Source organism: Cheilinus undulatus, linkage group 8 (genome assembly GCF_018320785.1).
Source record: "Cheilinus undulatus linkage group 8, ASM1832078v1, whole genome shotgun sequence".
In the NCBI taxonomy this organism is placed as follows: Eukaryota; Metazoa; Chordata; class Actinopteri; order Labriformes; family Labridae; genus Cheilinus; species Cheilinus undulatus.
Window position 1 is genome coordinate 33,327,731 of NC_054872.1, and position 19,527 is coordinate 33,347,257.

The following is a 19,527-nucleotide window of genomic DNA, read 5'->3' on the forward strand; positions in this document are numbered from 1 at the left end:
ACTATTAACATCTGGACTGTTAAGCTATTAACTTTATGCAAGATGAATAAAAATCAACTCTCTATAAGCGCTACAATATTGCTAATTCACACATTTTATAGTATATTTGATTAAGATGGTCTATAAACGTTTTATGTGTATTTTAACATGTTTTAATTGTGCTGCTTCCTGTCATGGCCAACATATTGTTGAATATGAGATTCTTAATCTTAGTGATGTTTTCCCTGGTAAAATACGTTTAGACTAATAAAAATAGTTATTTTATTTTACAAATTTGTCAATATTACAGTCTCTCGTAATTCATTCAGATGTTAGGCATATTTCTTTAATGTTATTTTTGTTGTGCGTTTTTACAACCAAAAAATCATTTAAAAAAAAAAAAAAAGGACTTCCGCTTTGTACCGGATGCGGCGGCTCAAACCCGGAACACGTTGTTCGCTCTCGTTGCATCAGACGGAGGAGTCGCTGAGAGGACTCATGTGGCACTGCTGTGTATGCTAATCTAAGCTGACGTCTCTGTCAATTTCATTGAAAGGTATGGCAAACTTCTTCCCCGTGTTTTTGTGTAACAAGTCGTAGTTTTCTCAAACTTTAACTCCGTTACGATCCAAAAATTGACCGTTTACATGAATACGTGTAGAGGTACCTTTTACTTGAAAAAACTCGAGTTGTAGTTTGTGATTTGCTAAAGCTAACTAGCCTTCTTGGCATGACTTTTCTTCAGCCTTTGACAGGTGGCCCAGATCAGCTTTGCCGATACAGAAACAGAGCTTTCCAGCTAGCATAGCTGTTGTTTGACGTTTTTCAAAGGTGATAAAGGCCAATATAGTTATCCATAAATGGGTTTAATGTTTAATCCACTTTGTGAACCAAGCTCGATCCCTCGATAAAAAGTGATCATAGAAGTAAGTTTGAATTGACCCATTTAACTAATATGGCATGTAAACACACCCACTTCAGCATTGTGTCAGGCTATCTTTAATTGCATGTCAGGCAGACCTGTTCTTCCAAACTGTTTGCTGGGAGAATAAAGAAAATATGAATCGATCACAGCAACAGCATTTCTTGTTTCTCTGCCAGAGATGGCCACACTCTACGTGTCCCCTCACCCTGATGACTTCAGGAGCCTTCTGGCTCTAATAGCTGCAGAGTTTTATCCTTTCTCAAACTTGAACATCATCACAGAGGACCCCCCTGCTTCCGTAAATGCCCGCTCCAGACCAACCCTGGTGCTGGATGCAGGGGAAGGTGACTCTGTCCTGAATGGGGCCACAGCTGTGTCCTGGTACCTGGCCTCACAGGGGAAGAGGACGGGCTTAGATGCAAAACAGCAGTCTCAGGTGTGGCAGTGGCTCAGCTTTGCAGACAATGAACTCACTCCAGTCTCCTGCGCGGTGGTCTTTCCTCTAATGGGGATGATGGGAGTGGATAAGAAGGTAAGAGAAGTGTCTGTATTATTATTTATGAGTGATTTTTTCCTTTGGGCTGTTATCTAAGATAAGATAAACTTTACTGTCACACAGAGTGAGAAATTTGTCTTTGGCCCTTCACCCATTCTACAGCCATAGACAACACTCAACAAGATATAGATTACACACATGAAAAACACTGACATTAGACACTGAGTATCAGTAAATAACTCCCCTAAATAATCTAGAGCATAAAAACCATTAGATCCTCAGAGTACCAGTGCAAAAATGTAAGAGGAATCACAGTCCAGTTCATTGCAATTTCTGCCATAATTACTACTCTGAATGCAATACTTGGCCATTTTCAATCTTAGTGGCCTGTCAGGGAGCAGCCTGTTCCAAAAAAGTCCCTAGGGATGTATGAGTTTTACCTCCTACTATTTTCCATGCAATCTGAAGCAGTCACATCACTTTTGGATTTTAACTGCACAGTTAACTTCTTTGTTTTCAGCTCCAGCAGAATTCCCGTGCAGAGTTGATGCGTGTCCTGAAGGTTCTTGACAAGGCGCTGGAACCAAGGACCTACTTGGTGGGACAGATCATCACGTTGGCTGATTTTGCTGTAGCTGCAGCTGTTCTTCTGCCTTTTAAATATGTAAGTAAGATGTGTAGCACTTTGATTTCTCACAAGTTTTTATTTTATCGCTTTGTTTCTCTATTAAAGTATGAAAAGGTTCGAGGTATCTCTGTTGGTTCCCAAAAAGGGGAATTTTTCCGAGAATAAAAACAAAAAATAACAGCAAGACTAGCAAGTCACACCTACACAAAGTGCATTAAAGACATACTTTTAATGTTAAGACAAACATCTTCGATTAAATGAAGTCATGATAAAGTGCTTCAAAAGCACTATTCGCACAGGATTAGTATTACCTTGGGACATCTGATCATTTCTGAATCCCCCCGATGTCAGTGTTTGCTGCGGCACATTTGCACGAGATGAGTGAAATCTGTAATGCACTCAAATTTACTGAATGTTCTAAATGAAAACATGGAGGTGTTGCATGACAGCAGCATGAAAACACTAAGGGATTTTTTTTATTTCTAAACTCTGTAAAAAAAAAAAAAGCAATTTCATGTACACATTTTGCAGGTGAAATTTTGATCATTTAGCCTATCCTACATGTACTGTCACCCAGAGTTTACAAGAGATAACATGGGCCAAAGTGTTTTTTTATTTTTTTATAATCTGCAGCAAGCTGTCCATGATCAATAAACGAGTGATAAATCTCCTCTGGCTGTCCTGGTTCGCTTTGAGGTTGTGTCTGTAACCTGTGTTCCCTCCCGTCAATGTATGAGAGAAACAAGATGTCTGGTGTTAAATATGAACCACTCTTGTCATCATCAGGTTTTCTGCAGTTGATGCTATTGATGTTCATCTGCAGCATTTTAATTTTGGATCATTACGCACAACAACAACTGCAGATCATCTGTTGAGGCCTGATCACCGAATGTTGCGGGACACATTTAAAAAATTATAGTGTATAATGCTTGTAATGTATGGCTAAGTAATACTGATATAAGATCAGGCAGAGCAAAAGAGAAGCTGTGGGAAGCTAGCGCAGAAGCACTGTACCTATAGAAGGCAGTAACACGCACACCTCCACTTGTAAAGTACAGTTTAAATTAATAAATAAAGCAAAATTAAGTAACTTGTTAACATAAGATGAAATGAACTGAAAGAGAAGCACCGATAGCCCATATGTGTCAAACGTTATACATAATCTCCTATTCAGCCTTGATTATTTTTTTCGAGCAGAAAAAGCCACACAGACAGTTAAAAAATACCTAAATACCACCTTAAATTACGGAGATACTGATTTGCCCAGGATTAGTATTACCTATAGACCTATGTGTCTGCTGAATTATGGTAGGTAATCTGCCCTGGAATTTTTCCTCTGCAAATTACAGACATGGTTGATATGCACGTCCTGTGCAATTATTACAAAATCAAAGGTCCCAAGGTAATACTAATCCCATGTGAATGGGGCTGAAGACACCCACTCTAAGATAATGAATATCCTACCAAAGTTAAAGAGCATCATCTTGTGCTAGTTTATTGAGAAGTGCTATAGCTGCAGGTACAAATGTGGTCCTGGTTGGTCTCCCCTTTGGAGCAACAAACTGACACCCAGAACGAAGAAGCACAAACTCAGAATTTGAAGGATGAGAATCACTATGGAGAACCGAGCTTACTGCCTGCAGCAGCTTTAAAGAATCAAGATCTGATAGATTGAGTTGTGGTTCACTTGAGCAGTTTTCTGTAAATAAATGCCCACTGAGAATTAGTCCAGCATCCGTCTGATTTTAGTTTTCACTTTTTATGTCTTAAGGTGTTGGAGCCAGCAGACAGGAAAGTCCTGATCAATGTCACCAGGTGGTTCACAACCTGCATAAATCAGCCCAGGTTCCTTAAGGTGTTTGGGAAGATCACCCTTTGTGAGAAGATGGTGCCAGTTACTCCGAAGACAAAAGCTGCTGCAACACCTATCAAAGCTAAAGCTGCCAAGGCCTCTCCTGCTGTTGAATCAGACGGTGCTATAACTAATGGTCAGGAAGTGCTTTTTGAGAATTTGAGATTCTTTTTTTCCCAGTTTGAAGCAATGGTATGCTAATTATTCTGTGCTAAATGTTTCCATTTAGGCCCACCAAAGACAGAAGCTCAGCTGAAAAAGGAAGCGAAGAAGAGAGAAAAGCTGGAAAAGTTCCAGCAGAAGAAGGAAATGGAGGCTAAGAAGAAGACACAGCCACCAGCAGAGGTTTAGAAGACTTTCCTTCTTCAAATAGAGCTTCTTTTAAGATATTCACTCATCTAAATGTTACAAACTTAAAAACCTAACTTATTAGTATGAATTAAAGATCAGTTGACATCAAATCATGTGTTGTGTTATTTTTCTCTCAGAAAAAGGCTAAACCAGAGAAGAAGGAGATTGGTGTGATCACATATAATGTCCCCACTGCTCCTGGAGAGAAAAAAGGTGATACATCTATTTGTTAGTTAATTTTCCCAAAGTTGAGATCCATATATACAATTTTGCCTTCCTTCACAATCATAGTGCTTTTTGCCTCTTAGAGGTGAAAAGATTATAGAATGCAGAATTAGTAAGCAAGTAAGTATATAACCCTACATTTTAGATGGCTAGCTTCAGATCCACAGTTAAAACTTGTCTCTTTCTCTCCTGGTGTCAGATGTCATCAGTCCTCTCCCTGACTCCTATAGTCCTCAGTATGTGGAGGCTGCCTGGTACCCATGGTGGGAGAAGCAGGGATTCTTCAAACCAGAGTATGGGGTAAGGAGCCTCCCAACTCTTGCTTCATAGATGATGGATACACACATAAAATGTTTTTATTTTTGTCTTTAATAATGGTGATCTTTCTTTGCAGAGGAAGAGTATCAGTGAGAAAAACCCTCATGGCATCTTCATGATGTGCATCCCTCCACCTAATGTGACCGGATCACTTCACCTGGGTCATGCCCTCACTAACGCCATCCAGGATTGTCTTACCAGATGGTAACTGCAGTTTATTCTGAAGTTTACTATTCTATTTTCTGGATTTGCTTAACATAATTTCTGTCTCTCCATTTTAATCACCCTCGTTTTAATAAGTAATAATGTTTGATTGGTGTGTCCATCAGGCACAGGATGCGGGGCGAGACCACCCTGTGGAACCCGGGCTGTGATCACGCTGGTATCGCCACCCAGGTTGTGGTGGAGAAGAAGCTGATGAGAGAGAGGGGTATGAGCCGTCATGATCTGGGCAGGGAAAACTTTATCCAGGAGGTCTGGAAATGGAAGAACGAGTGAGTGAAGAAAGAAGGAGAGATTTAAACAGAGATAAACACTGGAAAAAGGCACTGTGATAACTTTATGACTTTGCCTTTTAAGGAAGGGAGACCGCATCTATCACCAGCTGAAGAAGCTGGGCTCCTCTCTGGACTGGGACAGAGCCTGCTTCACTATGGACCCTGTGAGTTTCCTGGAAACAATGAACTCGTGAAAATAAAATCCAAAGAAATGCACTACATATCACATCTAAATCTATCTGTCTGTCTGTACAGAAACTGTCGTATGCAGTTCAAGAGGCCTTTATCCGCATGCATGAGGAGGGGGTGATCTACAGGAGCAAAAGGCTGGTTAACTGGTCGTGCACGCTAAACTCTGCCATCTCTGACATTGAGGCAAGTATTGTGTTCAAATGGCTCTCAGAAATGTGCTAAATATTCAGACCATTATTGATAGATCATAATAGAACAAACATCTGATGCCTTTATTGTATATTTTCTAATGTCTTTCATTATTTTTGGCCTCAACAAATTATTAAGATTGACCTGAATATGCTATAATTGCATATTAAAAGCAGCTATCGTTGTACTGCAGTCACAGTTCTCTTGATTTCAATATTCTTCCATAATGTAATGCTGTTTTTATGAATGTACACTGTGCTTACTCTAGCATTTTTCATGGCAAAAAGGCTGATGCATTTGGGATGTTTGTTACTCAGGAAATTAGTTTTTTTGGGACATTGCAGTGGCTCTAAAGCTCAGGGATGTATTACATAAACCATGATGTCCCAAAAGAAAACATTTGTTTCAAGTCAGCCTGCTCTCTCTACCCACTCATACTCTGTCTCTCATCTGCTCACTGCCAACAAAACGAGATAGGCAAGGATAGTATCTATGAAAACTTAAGTTTTGGTATGCATAGATAATCATTTAATTCATTGGAAATTTTTATTCTGAACACGTGAAAAGAGAAATGAACTGATGAGCAAGCGCACAGACAGAAAAATGTAACATTTACAAAACATTAAAACATTACAGAGGAGAAGGTTTCAACAAAAAGAAGAAATGTATAAGCTATCAATAAATAATCATCATTTTGGACCCTGATTTATATACATTAAAGTCAACAAATACATTCTCTTAAATTTCTCCATCTAACAATTACTAATCATTTTTGTATTACAAGAATACATTCATTTATATATAAATTTAAAATTCACAAATTACACATTTGAAATCAAAAAGACCTGTTGGCATTTTATATGCAAATGTGAATGTACATAAACATGTTATGATTGAAAAATTCTATACAACTGTGCATATGTTATTACAACAACATACTCAAAAAATATTTCCTTACTTACAATGTATTCATTCATTTTCTTCAGGACATACACTAACATTGGGCCAGCAACATTAAACCATGCACAAGTCCCAGATGCTCTGCTCATAGTGTTTATAGTAAAATGCTAATTTGCCATGTCCATGGGAGGCTCTAAGAAGTTAAAATTAGAAATAAGGGAAACACGAGAAGTAAAATTACAGTGCAGTAGTGAATACAAAACAGTTAATATGTGAGATAAAATACAAGTAGAATAATAAGGAAATACTGTGCTGTGCTATTTGTAGACTTAAAGAATTTAACACTGTTGACCATTCTTTGCTGCTTTTGAGGTTAAGAGAGATTATAATGGTTTCAGGACTATCTTTGACTGAGAAATCAATGTGCAGTTTAAGGTCATTGTCCTGTGTTTACCATTGTCAAAAGGTGCACCACATGGGTCAGTATGGGGTCCTGTCTTATTTCTTCTATATTTCAACAATATCACATTCTCTGTAACAAACCAGAGTCTTGCACGGTTCTAATTTTGCAAGCATGCACCCACCCCCACCAAAACCCGACCTGTTACTTGCAGTTATCCCCATTCAATACCCGGATCTGCCCAGACTTGTTAATAGAAGAGCGCAACCTGACCCAACCCAAACCGGCCCGTGATTACACACAGTTTATACATACAGACATTCACTTTCGATTACAGCATTTTCGTTTTTAGCTTCTGCACAATCAGTGTACTAACAGGAAGGGCGGTACTGCATATTCTCTGATATTCACAGGCTTGTGCACAAAGATAAGAAGCAGCATATAAACCTAGCCAGGCGCCTTTTCTTTCTCTCACAAAAGTAAGCACACACACTTAAAAACACATGCACACATCTGTAAATATGTGCTTCAGTTAAAACAGTTGTTTACTTGTATATACTATAACCAAGACTTTATAAAACTCAAAACTTAGAACAGTGGCCGATATAGGCACATTGAGAGTAATTTCCCTTGGCTCCCGAAATGTGTTTGCTGAACAACAAGTCCACATATGAGATAATAAAGAGGTAACACAGAGAAAAATGCGCCCAAATTACCTTAAAGTTTCAGGGAAGTAATTTTGATCATACATGGCAGTATTTGCTTATTTAGCATTCACTTTGAACTTCTTCTGTACTGTCCCCTAAGGTAAATTTGCTTTGCAGCTGCCGGTCAACCATGTTAAAACTTCACATGTCAGTAGCTTTGCCACTGACATTCATGCAGTGCAGTTTTTCACTGATGGTGTTTGTTTGCAGGTGGATAAGAAGGAGCTCACAGGCAGGACTCTGCTGCCTGTGCCCGGTTACAAAGAGAAAGTGGAGTTTGGAGTTCTGGTGTCTTTCGCCTACAAAGTGGACGGTTCAGGTTTGTTATCTCACAGATTGCAGGATACTTGTGACACTGTCACCTTGTGCTAAATTTTTAACTCTGTTTTCTCGTTCTGCTCTGTAGATGAGGAGGTGATTGTGGCAACAACTCGTATTGAGACGATGCTCGGAGATACCGCTGTAGCTGTCCACCCTGCTGACCCCAGATACCAGCATCTGAAGGGTAAAATGGTGCTGCATCCCTTCTGTGACCGCAAAATGCCGGTTGTGTTTGATGACTTTGTGGACATGAACTTTGGAACAGGTAGGCATTGTTACAAGAAGAGACATTCTGTCTGAGTGTGCTGCGTGCTGAGAATAAGTAATCATAACAAGTCGTTAAGCCACAGCGCTTCCCATATTACAGCTGTCCTCTTTTTTTCTCTCTTTCTCTTCTCTGCCTCTGCACCCTTTTCTGCTCAGGTGCTGTCAAAATCACCCCAGCTCACGACCATAATGACTACGAGGTTGGAGTGAGACACAATCTGGCCTTCATCAACATCTTGGATGAGAATGGCCTGCTCATTAACGTGCCTCCTCCATTCCTGGTATAGTGTCTCATTATCAGCCTTCCACCTGCTGTGTGTGTGTTTCCACTCTGACACTAAAAGTCAGCCTTTTTCACAGTTAGTGTCATAGTTTTATTGCTTCATTTTTTTATTTTTTACTTTTCTGTCTGTCCCCCAGGGCATGAAGCGATTTGAGGCCAGGAAGGCAGTGCTGCAGGCGCTCAAGGACAGAGGCCAGTTTAAAGAGATCAAAGACAACCCTATGGTGGTCCCGGTCTGCAGGTAGAGTTTGAGATAGTTATTTATTTGTGTTTTGGATGTTTTTCCTCTATTAGGATCATCTTTTAATCCTCTTTGTGCATCCATCAGCCGTTCCAAGGACATAGTGGAGCCGCTGCTGAAGCCTCAGTGGTATGTGAACTGCACAGATATGGGGAAACAGGCTGCAGACGCTGTGAGGGAGGGACGGCTCAAAATCATCCCTGATCACCACCTCAAGACATGGTTCAACTGGATGGACAACATCAGGTATTTATGACTCCTTAAATGTGTTTCATTCATCCATCCACCCAACTGACAATTCTTTTATTTGTAATCTGAAAGTTTGATAAGAGAATCAGTAGAATTTCAGATGAAGAGGTGAAAGATGATATTGTTATATAAACTGCAGGTGTAAAGCACTTAAATACCTATTTCTTATTTGAAATAATAAAATGATATATCTTTCCTTGAAATGTGTTCTTATTTCATAGAACTTATCTGTAATTTCACTGAATCCTTGATAAATGTGTGGTTAAAAGAAAAACTTTGGCAGTCCCCCAAAATCCCAGGATACTTTAAAGTTTTAGTTTTCCACTAATTACCTTTCATTGAGAACAAAGTAAAGCAGTAATTTGATAAAGCCGAACAAGAATGTTAAGACTTTGTGTTCATGCAAATGATTCTCCCTTGATCAGTGAATTAAATAAAGAAGACCACTCCAGAGATAAAAATATCTCCAGTGATAGATTGTTTATAAAATCTGAGAGCGAGTGTGTTCTTCTTAAGGTGTCATTCACCTCTCTCTCAGGGACTGGTGCATCTCTCGGCAGCTGTGGTGGGGTCACCGTATTCCTGCATACTTTGTCACTGTCAACGATGCCTCTGTGAAACCAGGAGAGGTAAGATGATGGCTATTACTATCCCCAAGGTCTGAAGGCTTTCAGATGATGGATAAAAGCTATTTAGTCTATTACTCTGCCTTTTTCAGTTTCTATCATTTACCCACCTTGCTTATTTTTGTTGTTTTGTTTTCTCCTCCAGGACATGGATGGTCATTACTGGGTGAGCGGGAGATCAGAGGTGGAAGCCAGAGAGAAAGCAGCAAAACGCTTCAATGTGTCTGTTGACAAGATTAGCCTCCGACAGGGTAAGATTCAACAGGTTTTAATTTAGCTGACTATAATGGCATTTATTCCATAGGTTATTCTATCAGTTTGTTTTTTCTTCTACAGAGGGTCCTCCTTTCAATTATTTCTGTTCCATCTTCATTTTGATGAGGTAACTTTTTCACTGTGTTTCAGATGAGGATGTTCTGGATACTTGGTTCTCTTCTGGCATTTTCCCTTTCTCCATTTTCGGTTGGCCTAATGAGGTAAGACAGTGAAGTCTTAACACCTTTCTGCTGACACAAATAGCACATTTTTGCACCAGATGCCCAGGGAATGCTCTGCAGTAGAGATGATGCTTCAAAACTTGATTTGGTATAATAAAGACAGAAAAAATACCTAAATATTTCACCCAAATTCTGACAAAACATTGAATGTAAATACACACCCAAATTCCCCAAAAAGTTGCAATGTGATGTAAAATGTATCTTAAGACAGAATATATTGATTTAAAAATCCTTTTCAGCCTATATTCAACTAAATACAGCATGGAAACAATATATTTAATACTCCAACTATATACTCATTCTGAGTTTGATGCCTGCAACATGTTCCAAAAATATTGGGACACATGCAATAAAAGACTAGCTCTCCTCAAAGGCTCAGTCATTCAGAACCAATGATGGCGCCAGGTTCTCCTCTTTGTGAAAGACTTTATGAAAAAGAGTTCAAAAGTTTATGAACATTATTCCTCAGTGTCATTGTAAAGAATGTATAGATTGAACTATGTCCATAGGTCTGGTTTCTGTAATGTCATCAACAGATTGTAAGGATGCACAGACACCGACACCAGTACTGGGTATCAGTGCTGATACCAAACCCAAGTTCCTCGTACTCATACTCAAAGCATTGCAGACACTGTAATCGCTATCATTGCAAACATGGTGTTAGTGTTTCATTGTGTTATTATGTGGCCAAATTTGGTACCATGTACATGCTTGGGTGATGTTTTAACATAAATGAGGATGACAAAAGTAGAAGAGAATGAAAACTATGCTCTGATAAACTGTCACATGCCAGGATGAAGAACATCTGATGAAAATAAAACTAAGTTTTAAAGTAATTGCAAGAACAGTTATGGTATAATTCAATACTCCTATTTGTACTTTGTATTAGTGAGTACCCAAATATTTTCATGCACTCACACTTGGTCTGGAAAATCTGATATTGGTGCATCCCTAAGGCTGGCCACAAGCTACAGGATTTTAAGCCCAGTTTAACTCCAGAATAACCTCCCCTATGATCATAAAAGATAACCAAAGTGAAGCCTTGTCACAAACCATTACATATCTGAGTAAACCTCGTGTGTGGTGTCAACATGATTATTTTACTGCTCCAAATCACGTCATAGCCTCCCAGACCCTGAATCGTAAATATCAAATAGGTTTGATAACTTCTGTGATTGCGGCGGGTTGTATTAGTTCCCATATTTGTGAAGACGCCATTGAGGTGCATACAGCGACACAGCAACATATGCTTCCATCCAGAAGATGTCTTTTTCAGGGGTGTCCCTGCCTGTTTCAGCAAGACAATGCCAAGCTTCATTCTGCAGAAGTTACAACAACATGACTTTGGAGTGCAAGAGGGCAGGTACTAGACTGGTTTGCTCACTTTCCAGACTTGTCTCCCATTGAACACATATGGCATGTATTGTAAAGTGCAAAATATAACAACAAAAACCTCACACTGTTAAGCAACTAAAGATGCACATCAGACAAGAATGGGAAAGACTTCCACTTTCCGGACTTCAACAATTAGCGTCTTCAGTCCCCAGATGCTTCTACTGAGTGTTGTTTGAAGAGGAGGTGAAGTGACACAGTGTGCAAACTTTTTTGGAATGTGATGCAGGCATCAAAATCAGTGTATATTTTAAATAAAAAACAGAAAAGTTTTTCAGTTTGAACATGTGAAATGTTGTCTTTGTGAATTTATCATAGGTTGAAAAGGGTTTGCAGATCACTGTTTGTTTTCTCACATTTTCTGAAATGGACCAGCTTATTGGAATCAGCATTTGTAAAACACTAACAGATTCATTCCTATGTTATCCTTGATCTCTAAATTGTCTGTAGAAATATTACCTAGAGGCACCAGATGGCCTAGTCTTTATATTTTACGCCCCACCTACAGGGTCTATAGTCCCAAAAACAAGCTGTTTGAGTTTGACCCTCAGCACTTTGCTGCAGGTAATTCCCTACTTTATCATCCCAGTTTTCTACTTTATCCTCTGTCCTTTTCTCTACAGTAAAAGAAAAAAAGACCTGAAAAATGTACTGTTAATGTTGTTTTATTAAGGTTATTTATTCTTTTCCTTCAGAACCAGGACCTGAACGTCTTCTACCCTGGCACCTTGCTGGAAACGGGCCATGACATCCTGTTCTTCTGGGTCGCTCGAATGGTGATGATGGGCCTCAAACTGACCGGCAAGCTGCCCTTCAAGGAGGTGAGACCAATCAAAACTGATAGAACATCAAGACTGAAATAAAAACAGTTCTTTGTAAGACATACGCAATGATGCTCTATCGCAGGTGTATCTGCACGCTGTAGTGAGGGATGCCCACGGAAGAAAGATGAGCAAATCTCTGGGCAACGTCATTGACCCTCTGGACGTCATTACAGGGATCTCCCTGGAGGTAACGCCTAATCACGCTTTGATATATGTTCAGATACACATACACACACTCAAAGTGTGTCCTTTCTCCCATTTGGATTGTCGCTTACATCGTCACCACACCTTCCTGCTCCCTGGAGGCCACTTTCCTTATGTAAGCGTTATTAAGCACCCTTTTCTGCTTTCAACAAGCTTTTATTGAGGCCATCAATCTCTTCTCCTCCTGGGGAGAAAATAATCAGTCAGACAGAGCAGACCCTGTCCTCTAGAGGGTGCTGAAAGACTTGTATTAAACTGCTCTGTCTCCCTTTGATGGCTGTTTCCTGCCTGTCCAATGAAAAGATCAAGAAACTCAGTGACTAACTTGGGGTTTGTAGACAGGAAGTCAGTTGAACATTTTGTCGTGTTTATCAGTGTTGATTCCGCTTCTTTTTTTTTTTTATCCTTCCGCCTGCTCTCCAGGGTCTTCATGCCCAATTGACGGACAGCAACTTGGACCCAGTGGAGGGGGAGAAGGCAAAGCAGGGCCAGAAGTCAGACTACCCAAATGGCATCCCAGAGTGTGGCACAGATGCTCTCCGGTTTGCCCTGTGTGCCTACACCAGCCAAGGTGAACTCTTCAGTTCGTCTCACTTTGTCTTTTTGTTCTTTGACAGCCCAGATCTCAACCTTGACTTCATGAAAAATATGAAAACAAAGGAAAATAGCCCTGTCAGTACATGGCCAATTCTCAAAAATTTGTGTTTGTAAACAATCTTTTATTCATGCATGTTTGCCTCACAGGTAGGGACATAAACTTGGATGTCAACCGCATTCTTGGTTACCGTCACTTCTGCAACAAACTGTGGAACGCTGTGAAGTTTGCCATGAAGACACTTGGAGACAACTTTATACCATCAGAGAAAGCCCAGGTGAGACTAAATGACAAGATGAAGGACAAACAGCAGAAGCAAAAGCTGCACAAGAGACGTATTTTTATGCTTAGACTGAGTAAATGTTAAATAAACTGTTTTTGTTTGCCGTATTTTTCTTAAGGGTTTCATTCCCCCATGTTTTTCCCTGCTTTGTATTCATTTGATTGTACACATTGACATTCAGGAAGTACCCAGTACACAGGAGTCATGTTCACTGAATCTGAACATCTCGTCTTTGTCTCTCAGTTGTGTGGAGAGGAGAGTGTATCAGACAGGTGGATCCTGTCTAGACTCAGTGCTGCTGTCGCTCTCTGTGATGCCGGCTTCAAGGCCTACGACTTCCCTGCCATCACCACCGCCATCTACAACTTCTGGCTGTATGAGCTTTGTGACGTCTATCTGGTAAGAGCGCTGAGAGGTCCAGGTTTATGTTAATGTTTGTACCCAGAACAATAACAAGTTTGTTCCTCATGTTCTGTCCTCCAGGAAAGTGTGAAACCAGTGTTCAGTAAAGCTGACGGAGACAGCAGTAGCCAGAGACAGGCCCTGGTGTGCAGACAGACCCTTTACACCTGTTTAGAAGTCGGTCTCCGCCTTCTGTCTCCCATGATGCCCTTTGTCACTGAGGAGCTCTACCAGAGGTTACCAAGGCGACAACCTCAGAGTGATCCCCCCAGCATTAGCGTCACATCTTACCCAGAAAGCAATGAGGTGAGATGAGTAAGGGTTAAATAAAGTCTACACCGATTTCTACATTATTAAGCAAATGACATTTTTCTCTTATTTTCCTTTCCTATTAAATGTCAGTCAGAGTATTTTTCAAGTCATCAGCTGTTAGAGCATAATTCAAATGTTTTTGAACAAACTTCATAATGATAACCATTATTTTAAAAAAAATAAAAACCTGCACTGTTCCACATTATTAAGCACAACAGAGTTTTAAAACATTTTATAGGTTGTAAAGAACTAAAAATGGTCATTTTTTTGAATTTATAGCATTAGGAAGTCATATTTACTGAAATCAAAAGCTATTTCAATCAAAAATATCTTAATAGGCCAAGTTACATGTTGACATAGGAGCCCTTCTTTGATATCACCTTCGCTATTCTTGCATCCATTGAACTTGTGAGTTTTTGTGAGTTTCGCTTGAATTTCTTTGCAGGATGTCAGAATACTTCCAGAACTGCAGTTTTGATGTGAACTGCCTCCCACCCTCATAGATCTTTAGTTTAAGGATGCTCCAAAGGTTCTCAATAGGGTTGAGGTCAGGAGAGGATAGGGGCCACACCATGAGTTTCTCTCCTTTTATGCCCATAGCAGCCAATGACACAGAGGGATTCTTTGCAGCATGAGATGGTGCATTGTCATGCATGAAGAAAATTTTGCTACAGAAGGAACTGCTCTTCTGTTTTTTTTTTTAACCATGGAAGAAAGTGGTCAGTCAGAAACTCTATATACTTTGCTGAGGTCATTTTCACTCCTTCAGGGACCCTAAAGGGGCCCACCAGCCCTCTCCTCATGAATCCGGCCCAAAATAGGACTCCACCCCCTCCTTGCTGATGTCACAGCCTTGTTGGGACATGGTGGCCATCCACCAACCATCCACTACTCCTCCATCTGGACCATCCAGGGTTGCACGGTACTCACCAGTCAACAAGACTGTTTTAAAATGAGTCTTCATGTATTTCTGGGCCCACTGCAACCGTTTCTGCTTGTGTGCATTGGATCGGGCAGCCAAATTTTAGGTTTATGCATGACTGCAAGCCTCTGGAGGATCCTACACCTCAAGGTTGGTGGGACTCCAGAGGCGCCAGCAGCTTCAAATACCTGTTTGCTGCTTTGTAATGGAATTTTAGCATCTGCTTTCTAAATTTGATGAATTTGTCTGTCAGAAACCTTCCTCATTATGCCTTTATCTGCAGGAACCTGTCTGTGTTCTGAATCAACCACAAATTCCTCCACAGTATGATGATCACAATTAATTTTTCATCAAATATCTTATGTTTTCATTCCTTGTCCAAGGCATTACACTATTTGACACTTTTCGGCAGCAGGGAGATTTTAAGCATTTTAAGATTTTTATTTAAAAAAAAATAATGGTTGTCATTATGAAGTTTGTTCAAAAACATTTGAATTATGCTCTAACGGCTGATGACTTGAAAAATACTCTGACTGTCACTTGCATTAATATTGAGGAAAATAAGAGAAAAATGTCATTTGCTTAATAATGTGGAAAGTGGCGTATGAAGAGACACAAATATTAAGCTTAACACCAGTTCTTTATTTAGGAAGTAGTTTTTCCTTTTTTCAGCCATTGCACTCTAGCTTCTTCCATGGGTTTAAGTGTTTCTGTAATTTTTATTGCAGTTCTGCTGGCACAGTGAGGAGGTGGACAGTGAGATGGACTTTGTGATGACTGTGGTTAAGACGATCCGGTCCCTGAGGGCAGACTACAACCTAACAAAGACGAGAGCTGACTGTAAGACAACTCACTCAACTATTTAACAACTTTTAGAAATTTGCAGCATTTTAAGTGCCCTTTTCCTGAGAAATTTAACAGTTAGTGAAAAGTGAATAAGTTAATAAACTGAATTAGTGTACCTAAGCAACAATATGGCAGAATTTGGTTAGGGATAAGGGATGTAACAGTATCAAAAATCTCATGTTAGGAGAGTACCTCAGTGACAAGTCAATGGTACGATATTGATTGTGGCACCAAAAAAACAACCCTAAGCTACAAATGAAGACTTGGAGAAAAGTGATGTCAGAATTTATTTTACAGTAATTACATTGTTAATATTACAATATGTGCAAAATAGTGCTGTAGGTGTGCATTTGGCTTTAGCATGTTTACTAACCCTCTAAAACCTTCATTGTCCACCACTAAAGATAGCTGTAGGTCATTGGAGATTCATTCACAGAAACACCTTGTGATTTGTTGAGCCTTCGCACTGTTGTGGGAACGTGGGATTCTAAATGCTTCTGTAAGAGTCTTTGGCCTGGCTGGATTCTGCTCTGCAATGGCAGATGGAAGCTGTAGGTCCCACTTCCCTTCGCTCTGCCCCTCTAAAATTACTTACTCTCTTGTGTGAAACAGTCACATGTCCACAACGACATTGAGACACTTCTGTCACCGCTGACTTGATGAGCAGAAAGACGAATGTATATGATACGTTCAGGTCAGCTTAGTAAATTAGACGTATGTAAATAAAAGGTCATTATGTGTTCAGATGTCATATCAAGAAAATGTAAATTCAGGATTTGACAAGAAACCTTAAAGACCCAATAAAGTGAAATCCAAACTTTGTGTCTTAAAGGGATACTTAAACATTTTGGCAAATTCGTCCATTGCCATAATTCCTATAGTCTTAGTAATAGGTTCGTTACCTTCAGTTGTCGGTACAAGCTATTTTTAGATCGCCGCTGCCGAGTTTGGACCTGCTGTACCAAGTCAATGTAAGCAGACGGTATTCCGGCTTTCCCTCATCAAACTCATCAAATACGCAATCCAACAACTCCAAAACGCTCTCGTGGAAAAGTTTGACCTGCACATTCACCACACTATGAAATAATCATGGAACATTACGAGACGGAGATGTTTTGAAGCTAAATGCAAAGCCGGAACTACACTCCAGGCATGGCTGCTGTCATTCCGCCCAGTGGTTTACTCAAGAAATAGTTCAGAGTATTTGCTTAATGCGTCGTAATGTTACATAATTGTACGTTGGTATGCTGAAGCATTCAGAGTTCCTTTCACTGGAACTAAGGGGCCAAGCCCAGCTCCTGAAAAACAATCCCACATCATAATCCCCCTCCACCAAACTTTACACTTGGTACAATGCAGTCAGACAAGTACCATTGGATGGGTGAGTGAATACTTTGGGCAATATAGTGTATGTTGGAATATGGTTGCTGTAAACATGTGAAAACACTGAGATCTACATGTGACTGAATTTTGGATTTAGACCGTTAGAAAGTTTTTCACCTCTTTGCTGGCTCGGTTTCATTTGGGCGGGGCTTATTCGTGAGCTGGTGATGTCACCAACCCACAATGGAAATAACCCCGCCCCCCCAAAGCTGTTATAAAATGACAGAGAAGTTCATCTCAGTACAATCTGTTGTTAGCTGATGTCACTGTCTTCACTGAAAGTTCACAGCCAGTTAAATGCTGTTTTTTGTTAATTGTGAGGTAAATTTCCCAAATGTATCAGCCGCAGTAGCATGGTGATCTTTTAAAACATCAACAGAGATTTGAGAGCAAGGTCAAGGGACAGGCTAATAGCAAGCGTGCTTTCCTCCAGTCAGGTTGTAGCATATTTTAAAATTTGACAGAGTTGTTTTTTTTTGGATTGGGTGTGGCTTCAGCTAATTTAAACAGACACACCCATACCATCCTGGAGCAGATTATACTGCTTAACTTTTCATAATTTTGAAGCTTAATTTTATAAACTTAGAGATGTTTTATTTTACTGAAATTTGACCCAGTGGTTCATAACACAGTGACCTGTCATAAAAAAATCCTAAATACTGACTTACTATCACTATACAAAGTCTTTAATAACTACAGTAGAGAATATGTGCAATGTCTTCGTATTTAAGGGATATTAAATCTCTACTCAGCTTATACTAGTTCTGTTGTATATTTACTGTCATCATTTTGTCTTTTACCTACAACAGAAAGGTATCAAAAGTGATTTAAAAAAAGGACTAGGATCTATAAGGAGTGGTGACTGATTGATAAGGGTGTCCGTATCAATATTATTTAACAATCTCCATCCCTACTTGTGCTTCATTTTCTACCAAGTAGGTTAATGCTATGCATTTGAATTTAGTTCTTCTTTTTGTATCTTGGTGTTTTAAATATTTCTGTCACTCATTTATAAAGACTGGAACACTTTCTCCACCCACTGATAAAACTAAAAAAAAAAAGTACTGGAATGGTACAAATGACACATAGGTTATGTAAATGTCTTTTAAACAAATATTTTCAACCACAGGCTGTATAGAATCCTGAGTGTCTTGTCAAGGTGTTTTCTTTTAGAATACCTGCACTTCAGTCTGCCCATTTTCTCTCCTAGGCTATCTCCAGTGTATTGACTCCAGCACTGCGTCCCTGGTGCAGAAATATAGTCTGCAGATTCAGACCTTGTCTTATTCTCAGGCTGTCATACCTCTGACAGCAAACCAGCCTGTCCCAGAAGGCTGTGCTGTAGCTATCGCCTCTGACAGATGTACCGTCAACCTTATGCTCAAGGTGAGGACGGCGAGTTTCTTCACTTTTTGTCCATTTTTTTCATCCCTCTTCCCTAGACTTAATGTTTTAATACTAAGCCTTTATTTTTGCTGTTTAAGACAGACCACAGAGGAATATGTTAAATATATAGAACTTTTCTTTCTAATGTCGGTTAGTTAAAAGCACCTGTCGTGTATAACATGACTGGTCTTAGAGAAAATTCATCTTCTTTCTTGGTGAAAGAGGCAGATTAAAATTTATAAAACTACTTAAACACAGTCTCTGTGGCTTGTTAATAGTTTTGTGTTCTGAAATAACAAGAAGTCCTTGTTCCCATCTTCACCTTAAATCCCCCAGGGTCTCATTGACGTGGAGAAGGAAGTGGCTAAGCTGACGACAAAGAAAGGTGACTTAGAGAAACAGATGGAGAAACTGAAAGAGAAAATGGCAAAGAGTGACTACAAGGAGAAGGTGCCGGTGAAGGTGCAGGAGCAGGATGCAGAGAAGGTGTGAAAAAGAAATTGACTCGCAGGTTTTCTCAGAGTACAAGATGTGAATTTCTTTCTAAATAATTGCTTCCTTTTTTCTCCGCAGCTACGGCAGAGCCAAACTGAGCTTGAGAAAGTGAAAGAGGCCATGGAAAACTTCAGGAAAATGATGTAACCTCCATCTAAAGAATTATGTAAACCACAATTTTTCTCCACTTTTTCATGTCAGTGTATCCGTTTTCATTTTTCGAGTCGATTGTTGTATGAAGGGAATTAAATAAAGCTCTTATGACTGTCTTCAGTGGTGTATTGTTCTGAGGAATCTATGAATGACTGCAATTTGTGAAACACTTTAATCAAGTAATGAA

General features: G+C 39.7%; 1 protein-coding gene across 2 annotated transcripts; it reads left to right on the forward strand.

The window, feature by feature from the left end:
• The first annotated feature begins 416 nt into the window (after positions 1 to 416).
• vars1 (valyl-tRNA synthetase 1) lies at positions 417 to 19,456 on the forward strand. Of its 2 annotated transcripts, XM_041794071.1 has the most exons (29): positions 417 to 535; positions 1,081 to 1,436; positions 1,921 to 2,064; positions 3,800 to 4,016; positions 4,110 to 4,225; positions 4,369 to 4,444; positions 4,656 to 4,756; positions 4,851 to 4,978; positions 5,104 to 5,268; positions 5,354 to 5,435; positions 5,527 to 5,646; positions 7,870 to 7,978; positions 8,066 to 8,245; positions 8,404 to 8,528; positions 8,668 to 8,771; positions 8,859 to 9,017; positions 9,559 to 9,649; positions 9,792 to 9,897; positions 10,052 to 10,122; positions 12,231 to 12,356; positions 12,442 to 12,546; positions 12,987 to 13,134; positions 13,308 to 13,435; positions 13,685 to 13,840; positions 13,925 to 14,149; positions 15,806 to 15,917; positions 18,517 to 18,692; positions 19,029 to 19,178; positions 19,266 to 19,456. In XM_041794071.1, exons 2-29 carry the CDS (start codon positions 1,083 to 1,085, stop codon positions 19,332 to 19,334), a joined length of 3,843 nt encoding a protein of 1,280 aa, XP_041650005.1. In that variant the 5' UTR covers positions 417 to 535; positions 1,081 to 1,082; the 3' UTR covers positions 19,335 to 19,456. The 2 variants fall into 2 exon arrangements, with proteins under 2 accessions (XP_041650005.1, XP_041650006.1); XM_041794072.1 differs by lacking the exons at positions 417 to 535; positions 1,081 to 1,436; positions 1,921 to 2,064; positions 3,800 to 4,016 and having other exon boundaries at positions 4,369 to 4,443; positions 4,654 to 4,756.
• Positions 19,457 to 19,527: the final 71 nt, after the last annotated feature.

What these genes read in the sequence shown, in the direction of transcription:
- vars1 (XM_041794071.1), top strand. Translation starts at nt 1,083, where the DNA reads ATGGCCACACTCTACGTGTCCCCTCACCCTGATGACTTCAGGAGCCTT. An exon ending in AGACGGTGCTATAACTAATG is followed by an intron (nt 4,017 to 4,109) that starts GTCAGGAAGTGC and finishes GTTTCCATTTAG; the next exon opens with GCCCACCAAAGACAGAAGCT. An exon ending in TACCATCAGAGAAAGCCCAG is followed by an intron (nt 13,436 to 13,684) that starts GTGAGACTAAAT and finishes TTTGTCTCTCAG; the next exon opens with TTGTGTGGAGAGGAGAGTGT.